A 14,312-nucleotide genomic window follows, 5' to 3' on the forward strand; every position below is an offset into this window, starting at 1 on the left:
GTCTGGAGACGCGTGGCAGCTAGTGAGGTGTCATTCATTCTGTGGTACCTCTGGAAAGGCCAAGGTAGCTGTGAAAGTGAGATCTTTCCAGTCTATGGAGAGGAGGCTGAGGTTGAGAACTACCAACCCTTGGGCACTTTCTAAATGCTTAATGTGCTTGCAAAATTAAAACCATATTTTGAGTCTTACCCCAGATTCTAACAATAAATGTAAACCCAGCCAAAGGGCTGGGAGGCCTGGAGTGATGGGAACAGGCTTCCTGCAGGAGAGGAGATGGGAGTCAGGTGCTCCAGAAGGCTCTGAGGGGTTGGCTCAAACGGGTGCCCTGGCCTTAGCTGACCTCCTCTGTAGATGGTGGGAGCGCCTTCCCACGCTCCCCCCATCTACTTTGTCGCTTGGATGCTTCAGTGCCGAGCACTGCCCCGACCTTGTGTGCTCATGGCTTACCTGACTTTCTGCCTTCCTGTGCTCATGCTGCCCTGCCACCCACCCCATCCTGTCACCCTCACCACCACTGCATTGGTGCCATCTTTTCTGGATATGAAGAGTCTGTTATTTAACCATCTTTTCTGATTAACTGAGTGATTTCCTTTCAGTTGTATATGTTGTGTGTGTGTTCCATCTTATTTGGCTTAGAGTTTTATTTGGTGAGTTGTCATTCTGTTTTCCTGTGAGTGATTTTCCTAATGAACCGTTGTGGGTACATTTACAGGGATGAATTCATTTAACCCAATATCCTTGGGGAATGTACAGTTGCCTCAAGCTCCCATGGGACCTCGCGCATCGTCCCCCATGAACCACTCTGTCCCGATGAACAGCATGGGCTCCGTTCCAGGGGTAAGTGCTTTTTCTGTTTGCCTCAGCTGTGCTGATAAGGCCTTGCTCGAATAAGGAAAATTCTCTCAGCAGGAAACTTGTAGATCGTCTGGGAATCCTGTGGTACTTGTTCCTTTGGATTTGAATTATGCTTTATTTTCTTCATATTTCTCTTTCTCTCTCTCTGTCCTTATTACCACAAGAATTATTTGACCATTACTTACTTTTATTGAAATGACAAATCATAGGCACCTGTGACCTTGTTGGAAGATGGGGTTGGCAGCCTCACATATGTGGCTGAGAGGGATTTGTCAGTGTCTGTTGACTCTCAGAACTTCCTCTCCTGCGGCTGCCTTCTAAACGCTTCAGAGAACTCATAAAAGGCATATTTTGAACTTTAAACTATAGCATACTATTGGTTTCTGTTCAGAGGACAGTGTGAAGCTGGCTCATTAGAGACCTTGCATGAAAAGCATGCAGAGTGCCTGGGAGCCAGAAGGTCTTAGTGAGTGGTGGGTCCCTTCCTGCAAGGGAGGAGGATTTGAAGATTTCTGCCTCTTCTAGTTTACCTTGAAGACTCAGGCCCTTGAAGCCCTCTGAACTCTCAGTAACGCTTATTGTCTTTTAGATGGCCATTTCTCCTTCCCGAATGCCTCAGCCTCCGAACATGATGGGTACACACGCCAACAACATGATGGCCCAGGCGCCTGCCCAGAACCAGTTTCTGCCACAGAACCAGTTCCCGTCCTCCAGCGGGGCGCTGAATGTGAACAGCGTGGGCATGGGGCAGCCAGCGGCCCAGGCCAGCGTGTCACAGGTACTGTTCACGTTGGGGCTGTGAGCCACCTACAGTGATAGAGCCCCAGCTTCCCCCTGACCTCAGCATGTCCTAGTTCACAGAAATTAGAATTCTAGACAGAACATTTCATGTGCTAGCATCTCTTGATTTTTTTTTTCCCTGTTCCGTTATTTTTACCTTGTTTGGAATTAGTCATACCATCTTGGGGTGAAATTCATACAAAAATGGAATGGATTATGGTTTTTTGGTTTGTGTGCTTTTGTTTTGGTTTTGGGGTTTTTATTTGTCATTTTCTTGGTTTCTGTTTGTGCATTGTAAATTCTGAGTTTCACGTGTGATCCTGAGAGACACTGGATTTTAAAGAGGGAGTGAGGAAAGGTCCCATGAGTTCACTCTTAATGATTTGGTCTTTGTATCTTATTGTCTGTCTGTCTGAACTGCCCAGGTGAAGTCCGACTAACTGGATCATTTGAGTAGTTCTCTTCTTATTGAATGTGTTTTTAATTATTCAGTCTAATGCTGGTGAGAACTATTTTCCATTCATTTTACTGCCTTTTCCCCCCTTTTGTTAATTGCTAGAGTACACCAGATTGCTGCTGTATACAAATGTACATGTGTTTAAAACAGGCCAAGTCTTCCCCCAAAAGATAAAATTCATTATTTAATTTTTTAACATGAAGTAACATTGAATAAAAGGCAGTGACTACATTAGATTCACTCACTAAATACTTATTAATTAATTATTAATTTCCATAAATTTCGTTGCTCCAGACGGGGGTTATCAGGTTTGTCCTGTAAATATTTTCAGCTTGGTGGGTCATGGGGTCTCTATTTGAACTGCTCTGCTCCACTGTTGTGGCGCCAAGGCAATGGTAGACGTGCACATTCACATATGAGTGAATGGGCGAAGCTGCCTGCCAGTAAAACTTTATTGACAGAAACCAGTAGCTAGCTGGATTTGGCCATGGACTCTACATAGTTTGCAGATCCCTGCTCTAGACCAGTGATTCAGAATAGATTTTTTTTTTTTTTTTTTTTTTTTTTTTGCGGTATGCGGGCCTCTCACTGTTGCGGCCTCCCCCGTTGCGGAGCACAGGCTCCGGACGCGCAGACTCCGGACGCGCAGGCTCAGCGGCCATGGCCCACGGGCCCAGCCGCTCCGCGGCACATGGGATCCTCCCAGACCGGGGCACGAACCCGCATCCCCTGCATCGGCAGGCGGACTCTCAACCACTTGCGCCACCAGGGAGGCCCCAGAATAGATTTTTAATTGGTCCACAAATAATTCTGAAACATGTATCTAGTTGAGAACCACTGTACTGAAACATTTCAGTGTTTCCATAACTCATTTTTTAAAAAAAGACAAATACCTTTTCCAGTGGTCTAAGCTGTGGGTGGATATCATGGAGCACGAAGCTAGTAAGTGGAGTGTATATGTGTTTGTTTAAGCCAGAGATTTCCACACTTAATAAATCAAAGCATGAGAAACAAGTGCACATTACTATAAATGTGCAGATCGATGACTTTTTACAAATGGAATATTCCTGTGCAGTCAGCAGACCTCATCAAGAAACCATGATTAGATTTTCATACATTTAAGTCTTTGAAGTCTATTGTCACATTTTCAAATGGGGGAAATAATTTTAATGTACTCTGTTCCATCTGTTAGGGACAGGTGCCTGGTGCTGCTCTTCCTAACCCTCTGAACATGCTTGGGCCCCAGGCCAGCCAGCTGCCTTGCCCACCAGTGACACAGTCACCGTTACACCAGACTCCACCTCCTGCTTCCACGGCCGCAGGCATGCCGTCTCTTCAGCATCCGGCGGCACCTGGGATGACTCCTCCCCAGCCAGCAGCTCCCACCCAGCCATCAACTCCTGTGTCGTCTTCCGGGCAGACTCCCACCCCGACTCCCGGCTCAGTGCCCAGTGCCAGCCAAACCCAGAGCACCCCTACAGTCCAGACGGCAGCCCAGGCCCAGGTGACCCCACAGCCTCAGACCCCAGTCCAGCCTCCGTCCGTGGCCACCCCTCAGTCGTCACAGCAGCAGCCGACACCTGTGCACACCCAGCCTCCTGGCACACCGGTGAGCCCCTCGGCCTGTCGTCTTCTGGCCAAGACTCTTAGATGAGAACTTGCCCATAAAAGAAAAAATCTGTCATGAAGTCACTGCAGGTCTTGGTGCAGTTGCAGAAAGTATCTGTTTTGTTTCCAGCATTGGCTCCAAAGGCTGTTAGGCAGGACATGACTTATGATTATCTTCCCCAATTAAATCAGTTTGTAGAAATCAACAACTAAAAGAACTCATACATGGGTCCTCCGTAGAATTTTTAAGCTGTCTGTCCATAGGAGCAGTATTGTCCCCCATTATCTGTCCTAGATTGACGTCTTCTGAGTTTTAGTAGTGATGAGGATTTGGTAAACAAGTCAAGTTCCTAGTTGTATGTACTTTGACCTTGCCCATCAGCCTTGTTTTCCAGCTGGAAGCCCTTTCTTTTTCATGACAAAATGGCATGCTCAGGTTAACACTTCTGTGGCTTAGATTTACCCATTCTTCCTGGGAGGTGAAGGTGGCAGGGTCACACCACGTCCTGTGTCCCATGTCTCATGCTCTGCTGGCAGCACCCAGTCCAGTGCTCTCCTAGACTGGGCTGTCCCCACTGACACAGGGGCCTGAGGCTGCTTCTGCTCACCTCCACATTCTTCTCCCAGTTCTCACCAGAATCTTAGTGTCTGTTTTCTTATCAGTCTAACTTAAAAACCTTCTTCCCCCTAAAATACATTATCTTTTATTTGTGGGAACTGAGGATATTTATTTATAAAATGTCAAAATTAACCCCAACAGAAACCCCAAGATGACATTACTGTTTGTATTTCTCCATAGGGACTGTGCTTATTGATCCTTACTTTATATTTCTTATCTCTAAGTAAGATCTCTTTGTAATTTTATGTTTTCTTTTGTTTGTTTACTTAAAACTCCATTGGGTAAATCTTTGAAAATTTAGAATTCTTTCTGGGATTCCTTCTCTTAATGTTTGTTTACTCCTCCACCACTGTTCCTATAATTAACAGGCTAGTTATACATTCTTATTCCATATAGATACTTTATTCCCCTTTCTACAGCATATATACTTATATACTTATTATTCAGCCTTTACCATAACCATTAACGTCATTGTTGGAAGGAATTAAATTTAAAATAGGAGGTTCTGTGACTTAGGTAGAAAATTCCCAGAAAAGAATTTTCTGTCAAAAGGTAGGAAGCTCTGCTCTTCCATCTCTGCATTGTTGGCAAGAAGTCAGTTGTGTTTCTGCCTGATTTTGACTTCTCTGGAACTCCTATTTTAATGCTTATTCTTCAGTTCTCTCAAATAGGGGTGCCTATTAGATTAGTATTGAGAAAGATTAATGCGAAACTGTGTGTTGGGTGACCATCAGGGTTTAAGATCATTTATATTGTTTACAGAGATAAATGATTTTGGTTTCTCCACAGCTTTCCCAGGCAGCAGCCAGCATTGATAACAGGGTCCCCACTCCATCCTCAGTGGCCAGCGCCGAAACCAACTCCCAGCAGCCAGGACCCGATGTACCAATGCTGGAAATGAAGGCTGAGGTCAAGACCGAGGACACCGAGCCCGATACCAGTGAACCCAAGGCAGAGCCTGGGGCTGCGGTAGGTGCCATTCCTGGGAGTGAATAGATGTACTGCGCACCAGGCGTCCACCGTGGATGCCCCTGCTTTCCGTTTCAGTATCCTGTTCGATTGTGGTTCAAGTTGGAAAGAGATTAAAAACAGATTGGTTATTTATTTTTAGATACGAGGTATGGGTTTATTTTATTTTGCCAGAAGTGAAGAGCACTGGCTTGTATTTTATTTTATTTTATTTTTTTTTCCTTTTGCGGTATGCGGGCCTCTCACTGTTGTGGCCTCCCCCGTCGCGGAGCACAGGCTCCGGACGCGCAGGCTCAGCGGCCATGGCTCACGGGCCCAGCCGCTCCGCGGCATATGGGATCCTCCCAGACCGGGGCACGAACCCGTATCCCCTGCATCGGCAGGCGGACTCTCAACCACTTGCGCCACCAGGGAGGCCCTGGCTTGTATTTTAAATGTTTAAATCATCCAGCAACTTTTTCATTGCCATCCTTCATTCATTTATATTTCTGCAGAGTTAGACTGCACAAGAGGTGCGTTCTTTTACTAATTAACCTGTAGCAGAAGTTGGAAACTGACAGACCGTGGGCTGAATCCAGCCTATAAATGTGTTTTGTTTGGCCCACACAATTATTTTTAAAATGGGAAATTACAAATAAAACTCTAGATTTCTGGCTTTTCTTGAAAAATGAGAAGCTCTGCCAGCACTGTGCTTCCGTTCCTGTGGGGCAGCAGTCTAGGTGGGAGCACCAGCTGGGGCTCTTAGATGGCTCGTGAGCTCTCTAGTTTGCCAAGAGTGTCCACTGCTCCCCGCGGCCTCACACCACAGCTCCTGCTCTTGTCATTAGCTTCACCTGCCTCGCCCTCTGAGCAGTTGAATTTCTGATCCTTCCCACAATTTTCGAGGCACTTCTTGTTCCAAAGTAGAAATATATGGAAAACTATTGAGCAGTTAATGGTGTATACAATGTGTATACAAGTTTTTTAAGCACTCTAGCATGTAAAAATTAAAAAATTTTTAGGACTGTAATGCACTGGTGCTGTACTGAAGTGACTGAACAGGCACTCCACCCCTTCTTGTGGGAGAGAAAAGGAATGATCAATGCAGCTCTGACTTGGGAAAGGTTTTAACAAGCCCATAGAGATTTTTAAGAGCCTTCCAATAATTCTGAGTTACAATAAAGGTCTTTCATATTCATATTATCATTGTCTGTAATTTTGTTTTTCTCAAGATGATGGAGGAGGACTTACAAGGATCTTCTCAAGTTAAAGAAGAAACAGACACAACAGAGCAGAAGTCGGAGCCAATGGAAGTGGATGAAAAGAAACCTGAAGTGAAAATCGAAGCTAAAGAGGAAGAAGAGAATAGCACCAACGGGACAGCCTCGCAGTCCACTTCTCCTTCTCAGCCTCGCAAAAAAAGTAGGTCATGTTCTCATAAACTTACCGGATGGTGCTGCTTTTCCATTGTGTTGGGATTGCATTCTGTGGATTAAAAGCTAAAGCAGAAAAAGAATTCCATCCCTTCTTTTATCCTTCTTGCCTGCCATTCCGCAAGTTTTAGAAATGGTGACAGTGAGCTGAACTCCATGGTGTGAGCCCACAGGAGTCTGTGGTAGGAACAAGAAGCGACCAGGGCTCTGAGGGGCAGCCCATGAGCCGCCTGTCTGGGGTGGTGCTGGCTTTACTCGGCATGCCGTGGACAACCACTGATGGGCTCCAGCAGGAAGATGACCGGAAGCTTGATGTTAGGGAAATTATCACTATGGCAACCCTATGCGCTGAAGTTTGTAGGTTTCTGCTGATACAGATAGGAAACTAAGTACCCAAAGTCAGGGGGCGGGAGAGTAGAACCCAGTGACTAGTGCAGCAGGAAGAGGGAGGGCGGCAGGTAAGTGAAGATACTTTGGGTTCTGAAATAAGCAGGATGAGTCAGGCTCACGGTGGAGGTTGGATAGAATCTATTTGAGATGTGTCCAAAGTACGGAGGTAAGGGTGTCAGCAAATTGTCAGGTGACCGTTAGGAATGTGAGATGGGGCTCAGGTAGTTCAGGGCTGCAGGTGATCCAGTTAGGAAAGACGGCAGAAAAGTGTTAGAAAGGCTGATACTGTATAGTTTTGCTGCTGGAAAAGACCCTGGAGATCATAGAGGACAGCAGGCCTTAAGGTTTTGGTCTCAGACCTCTTTATACTCCTAAAAGTCGAGGATCCCAGAGAAGTTTTTGTTTGTATGGATCATCTGTCACTATTTACTCTATTAGATGTCTTTTTAAATATTTATTTAAAAATAAATCTGTTACATGGCACCCATAAATAACACATTTTAATGAAAAATAATTTCCCAAACAGAAATAGTTGGAGTGATCACATTGTGTTTTACAATTTTGTTACTCGGAGAGTTAAGTGAACACAGCTGGATTCTCATATCTGCCTCTGCCTTTGCTGTTGTATTCTGTTTGGTTGAAGTACATGAAGAGAATCCAGACCCACTCAGATTAGTAGTTAATAAAGAGAAGAGTATTTTAGTAGTCTTTTCAGGTCATTGTGGAAATATTCTTTTCTGATACTACACCAAAACTCAACAAGTAGAAGCTTCTTAAAGGCTAGTTGCAGTGGGAATGTGAATCCATAGCCCTGAATTTCTCATACTCTGTGGCGTTAGAATCCATCGTCCGTCTTGTACTTTGAATGGATCTTTTGCCATTGCATGATTTTTTTGTAACACTATCCTTTGGTCATCTGGGAATTTGGCTCACTGAGTTATGCTCATCTTCCAAATGTTGACATGCTTCATTATGTGATATTTTTTAAAATCACATTTATTAATATCACTATGAGTCTCTTCAGAAAGTCGTGTAAACTCTGACAAGCTGTCAAGCTCATGTGTCATGATACAGGTTTTTCAAAATTCTAATTTTTTTTTTTCAAAATTCTAATTTTTGATGTGAGTCAAAATTTTATCGTTGGTAACAAATAGCGTCAGTTGTCCTGGAAGTAACTATAACTGGCATACTTCATTCATTTTTGAGCAAATGTCTGTCTCATACCCAGATCTGAGTAACGGTAGCTTGTCTACCAGCCATTCTTTCTAGTTTTGTGTGTTTCATGAAGAAAAGCAGTTACTTCAGCTCTCAACTCAACACTCACACAAGTGCTTTCTCTCAAGACAACCACTGCATGCAGCAGAAGTGCTTTATGACAGCTTCCCAATTTGTCGTACAGAATAAAAGACGTGTAGCCAAGGGCTGAGATTTAATAAAAGTAAGAATTTTGACTCGTTCATCAAGGACACTTGTAGGTGCAGGTGACGTTTTTTCCTGTGTATGCACAGCAGCAGCAAAGAACAGGGTGACCATGAAGTCGAGTTTGGAGCTGTTGCCTGGTCATGCTGCAGTGCTAGTGATTTTATTCACTGTTTGTTTTTGCCCCATCTGTGTGAATGTCAGCACACAGTGCAAAAGGTAAATGACAATTTAGTGTATCATGAAAATTGTTTTATATCATGGAAATAGATTTCACAGACCCCTAGAAAAGGCCTAGGGCAGTGCTAGATGGAAATGTTGTATATCTGCACTTTCTGCAGCGATGGAAATGTTGTATACCTGCACTCTCTTGTTATGGCAGTCACCAGCCACATGTGGCTCCTAAGTACTTGGCATGTGACAAGTGTGCCTGAGGAAGTGAATTTTAAATTTTATTTAATATTAATTCATTTTGATTCAAGTAGCCACATATGGCTGGTGGCTACCATATTAGACTGCATGAGGGTCCCTAAGGTATCTGTGGGCCATGCTTTGGGGACTGCTGATGTGGTCCCCACCTGATGGTCCTGAGAAGGTTTTGAGCCAGAGAAGTGGAGTGACTTGCTCATAGCACACCACACTAATCAGTGGCAGAGAACTTGTTTCAAATACAGCTTCTGACTGCTACTTCCACTCATTTGGAGTCTTATTACATCAGTGTGGTTGTTAAAGACAGGAGTTTGAAAATGACTTCTCCTTGGCATAGGTATTAACTGTTTAGTGAATGAATGAACGGTCATCCAAAGTGAGATACATGTAAGGCCATGTTAGTTTTGATCAGCACTGGAAGACAAGATGGTCTGGAGCAGGGCATCAGAAGGCTGTCTAGGGCCACCAGGTAGTGCATCTTTTAGGCTTTGTGTGTCATAAGGTTTCTGTTGCAGCTGCTGAGCCCTGCCTTGTGGTGCAAAAGCAGCCATGGACACCTGCACAACAAGGACGGTTGTGTTCTAATAAAGCTTTATTTTGTCAGACTAAAAAGTGATTTTGTATAATTCACGTATCATGAAATAACATTCTTTTTTTCCCCTAACCATTAAAAACCTTAAAAACCATTGTTAGCTCTCAGGCCCATACAAAGGCAGGCAGCTGGCCAGATTGGGCCTGTGGGTCGTGGTTTGCGACCCCTGGTCTAGAAGAATAAAAAAGCTGTTGATTAACTAACGAATTTTCTTCTTCTTTTTTTTTTTTATTTAACAAATTTAATCAGTTATACATATACATATGTTCCCATATCCCCTCCCTTTTGCGTCTCCCTCCCGCCCTCCCTATCCCACCCCTCCAGGCGGTCACAAAACACCGAGCTGATCTCCCTGTGCTATGCGGCTGCTTCCCACTAGCTATCTACCTTACATTTGGTAGTGTATATATGTCCATGCCGCTCTTCCGCTTTGTCACAGCTTACCCTTCCCCCTCCCCATATCCTCAAGTCCATTCTCTAGTAGATCTGTGTCTTTATTCCTGTCTTACCCCTATGTTCTTCATGACATTTTTTTTTCTTAAATTCCATATATATGTGTCAGCATACAGTATTTGTCTTTCTCTTTCTGACTTACTTCACTCTGTATGACAGACTCTAGGTCCATCCACCTCATTACAAATAGCTCAATTTCGTTTCTTTTTATGGCTGAGTAATATTCCATTGTATATATGTGCCACATCTTCTTTATCCATTCATCCGATGATGGACACTTAGGTTGTTTCCATCTCCGGGCTATTGTAAATAGGGCTTCTATGAACATTTTGGTACATGACTCTTTTTGAATTATGGTTTTCTCAGGGTATATGCCCAGGAGTGGGATTGCTGGGTCATATGGTAGTTCTATTTGTAGTTTTTTAAGGAACCTCCATACCGTTCTCCATAGTGGCTGTACCAATTCACATTCCCACCAGCAGTGCAAGAGTGTTCCCTTTTTTCCACACCCTCTCCAGCATTTATTGTTTCTAGATTTTTTGATGATGGCCATTCTGACTGGTGTGAGATGATATCTCATTGTAGTTTTGATTTGCATTTCTCTAATGAGTAAAGATGTTGAGCATCCTTTCATGTGTTTGTTGGCAGTCTGTATATCTTCTGTGGAGAAATGTCTATTTAGCTCTTCTGCCCATTTTTGGAGTGGGTTGTTTGTTTTTTTGTTATTGAGCTGCATGAGCTGCTTATAAATTTTGGAGATTAATCCTTTGTCAGTTGCTTCATTTGCAAATATTCTCTCCCATTCTGAGGGTTGTCTGTTGGTCTTGTTTATGGTTTCCTTTGCTGTGCAAAAGCTTTTAAGTTTCATTAGATCCCATGTGTTTATTTTTGTCTTTATTTCCATTTCTCTAGGAGGTGGGTCAAAAAGGATCTTGCTGTGATTTATGTCATAGAGTGTTCTGCCTATGTTTTCCTCTAAGAGTGTGATAGTGTCTGGCCTTACATTTAGATCTTTAATCCATTTTGAGCTTATTTTTGTGTGTGGTGTTAGGGAGTGATCTAATCTCATACTTTTACATGTCCCTGTCCAATTTTCCCAGCACCACTTATTGAAGAGACTGTCCTTTCTCCACTGTACATTCCTGCCTCCTTTATCAAAGACAAGGTGACCATATGTGCGTGGGTTTATCTCTGGGCTTTCTATCCTGTTCCATTGATCTATCTTTCTGTTTTTGTGCCAGTACCACACTGTCTTGATTACTGTAGCTTTGTAGTATAGTCTGAAGTCAGGGAGCCTGATTCCTCCAGCTCCGTTTTTCGTTCTCAAGATTGCTTTGGCTATTCGGGGTCTTTTGTGTTTCCATACAAATTGTGAAATTTTTTGTTCTAGTTCTGTGAAAAATGCCAGTGGTAGTTTGATAGGGATTGCATTGAATCTGTAGATTGCTTTGGGTAGTAGAGTCATTTTCACAATGTTGATTCTTCCAATCCAAGAACATGGTACATCTCTCCATCTATTTGTATCATCTTTAATTTCTTTCCTCAGTGTCTTATAATTTTCTGCATACAGGTCTTTTGTCTCCTTAGGTAGGTTTATTCCTAGATATTTTATTCTTTTTGTTGCAATGGTAAATGGGAGTGTTTCCTTGATTTCACTTTCAGATTTTTCATCATTAGTATATAGGAATGCCAGAGATTTCTGTGCATTAGAATTGTCTTCTTATAAAGAGTTATTCAAAGAAAACCAAATGCTGCTTCATCTCTGTAAAAACAGACTGGAAGAAAAGGGGTTAGCTGAAGGCAGGATTTGTGTGTGTTTCACAAGGCTCCACAGGGCACATCTGTTCCTTAGACCAGACCTTTGCACCTGCATGGGAGTGTCTACACTGGGTGTCTCCCATGCTTGCTGACCGCCATGTGTCCTGGAGCGCAGGAGGCCGTTTCCTCAGGAGGTCAGTCAGGATACCTGGGTATTCCCTGGCTCTGATGTCAATAAAGTTTCTGGAAACTTCTCAGCCAGTGTATTCATCTCTCGATATACTCAATGCATACCACTTCCCAACGGGAACTTTAGGTTTTTATGGTATTTTAGTCTGATTTAAAAATTACAGTTTGTTACGTATCTGTTGTAGAAAATTTTTTCAAAATTCAAAAAACCACAAAGTGGAAACCTCACATCACTTAGAACCTAAGTCATCAGAACCTCTTTGCAGTGTTTGCCTCTGCTCATTTTTCTGTGGGCAGGAGCGTATGTGAGCGAGTGGGTGTGTGACACTCAGTGTCACCTTCACAGGCATGTTTCCAATGTCCTTAGAACTCAGGAGGGGTTTGTATGAGTGACTGTCCTGAATGTATTTGGCAGCCAGTGCATGTTCTTACATTGGTGACAGCAGAAGGCATTGTAGGAAATGGGTGGGCCAAGAGGTTGGAGACATGGGCACTAGTACATGTGCAAGGGGACAGTACACAGTACAGAACTTCTGGGGAAAATAAGAGAGCTACTTATTTTTGTGGCTCTCTTACTGTATACATTTATTTGTGAGGTTGTAATACAAAACCATTCCTTTCAGGTGATTTGAGTTTACTTCAGCCAAGGACGCAAAAGTTTCCTCAGGCGAGGAAAAGCCCCTTCCTGTGAAAATGGCTCTGTACCCACCCATTTGATCAATGAGGCAGATTAGAAAGTTAGCTTCGTTTTTTCTGTTCCAACCAAGTTTGGGCATTGGAAATCTTGTTGTTGAACAAGCAAACTTCTCAATATGGTATATTTGCCTCATGATGTGAATGCAGTTTTTAAAAACTCTAGTGTGACTGTGTTTTCAGAATCCCTGAATCGTAGCTTTAGAATGTCCATGGACTCCTGGAAGCTTCATGGCTGGGAGGGGGAAATGATACGGGCCTTCTCAGAAGTAGCCAGGCTTCCATTTGAAAAGTGACGGAGGAAGAGTCTGGGTGCCTTGTCAATAGCGTCGTTTCCTGTGCTTTTTAACTGCAGTCTTTAAGCCGGAGGAGTTGCGCCAGGCTCTGATGCCAACCCTAGAAGCGCTGTATCGACAGGATCCAGAGTCCCTACCTTTTCGGCAGCCTGTAGATCCCCAGCTCCTAGGAATTCCAGTAAGTTGATATCATAAAAACATTATAACTTTACCACTGTAATTCATGAGTATCCATGGTACTCATTTTATCTCTTAAAATTGGGTAAAATAAGATTTTTTTCCCTAATATAAAAAAATACTTTCTGGGGCTTCCCTGGTGGCGCAGTGGTTGAGAGTCCGCCTGCTGATGCAGGGGACACGGGTTTGTGCCCTGGTCCAGGGGGATCCCACATGCCGCGGCGCGGCTGGGCCTGTGGGCCATGGCCTCTGGACCTGCACGTCCGGAGCCTGTGCTCCGCAACGGGAGAGGCCACAGCAGTGAGAGGCCCGCATACCGCAAAGAAAAAAAAAAAATTCTGTCAAAACAATAATGCACCTTTATCTTACTGACTGAAATGTGTTTCCCCCCTGTTCCGTTAAGCCCCAGGGTCCATGGAAGGGGTGCAGTGAGATGGGGGGAGCACACCCTGGGGCGCACAGCCTCTGTAGCCTTGCTTTATATTTGGGTAAGACTTTGTCTACAGGAATGGATTTAAGTAATTGGTGAACATCACTTATAAAACACATGGGCCTCTCACTTTGAAACCCTGGGTGCTCTTGCAAAGGCCATGGTGACCCAACAGATTCTGTTTAGCAGTATTACTATTTTTGCTTTTGTGTTTGTGTTTGTCTTGGAATTTCATTTTGGTTGCTAGGACCAAGAATGAATCTCTAGAAAAACATATTGTCTGATAAATATGTTCACCATTTTAATTCGGTGGATCAAAATCTTATTTTTAAAATCTGACATTATAAGACATGTTTTATTAAATAAGTTTTTTAATATTATTTTTTCTTTTTTTTTTTAATTTTTTTTTTTTTTTTTTTTTTTTTTGCTGTACGCGGGCCTCTCACTGCCGTGGCCCCTCCCGTTGCGGAGCACAGGCTCCGGACACACAGGCTCCGCGGCCATGGCTCGCGGGCCCAGCCGCTCCGCGGCATGTGGGACCCTCCGGGATCGGGGCACGAACCCGTGTCCCCTGCACCGGCAGGCGGACTCTCAACCACTGCGCCACCAGGGAAGCCCTATTTTTTCTTTAACTTTGCTTTTGAAGTAATTTGATCACACTTGACAATATTAATTATAATTTTAGATAATAAAATCAGAGGAAGATCAGAAGTTTTCTTTTCAAGTCCCATTTTTCACTATTAGAAATGGAAGTTATACTGGTACTTTCTTCAATTTTATTTTAAG

At 43.5% G+C, this 14,312-nt stretch overlaps 1 protein-coding gene across 1 annotated transcript in view; it reads left to right on the top strand.

Moving 5' to 3' along the window:
• Positions 1 to 14,312, top strand: part of CREBBP (CREB binding protein) — a 136,433-nt gene that overhangs the window by 95,104 nt on the left and 27,017 nt on the right. The window contains exons 12-17 of the mRNA XM_060119953.1: positions 713 to 837; positions 1,445 to 1,633; positions 3,285 to 3,701; positions 5,109 to 5,288; positions 6,500 to 6,689; positions 12,979 to 13,097. Coding sequence (XP_059975936.1) covers positions 713 to 837; positions 1,445 to 1,633; positions 3,285 to 3,701; positions 5,109 to 5,288; positions 6,500 to 6,689; positions 12,979 to 13,097 — 1,220 coding nt within the window. The remainder of the gene's footprint in view (positions 1 to 712; positions 838 to 1,444; positions 1,634 to 3,284; positions 3,702 to 5,108; positions 5,289 to 6,499; positions 6,690 to 12,978; positions 13,098 to 14,312) is intronic.

Source organism: Mesoplodon densirostris, chromosome 16, assembly GCF_025265405.1.
Source record: "Mesoplodon densirostris isolate mMesDen1 chromosome 16, mMesDen1 primary haplotype, whole genome shotgun sequence".
Taxonomy (NCBI): domain Eukaryota; kingdom Metazoa; phylum Chordata; class Mammalia; order Artiodactyla; family Ziphiidae; genus Mesoplodon; species Mesoplodon densirostris.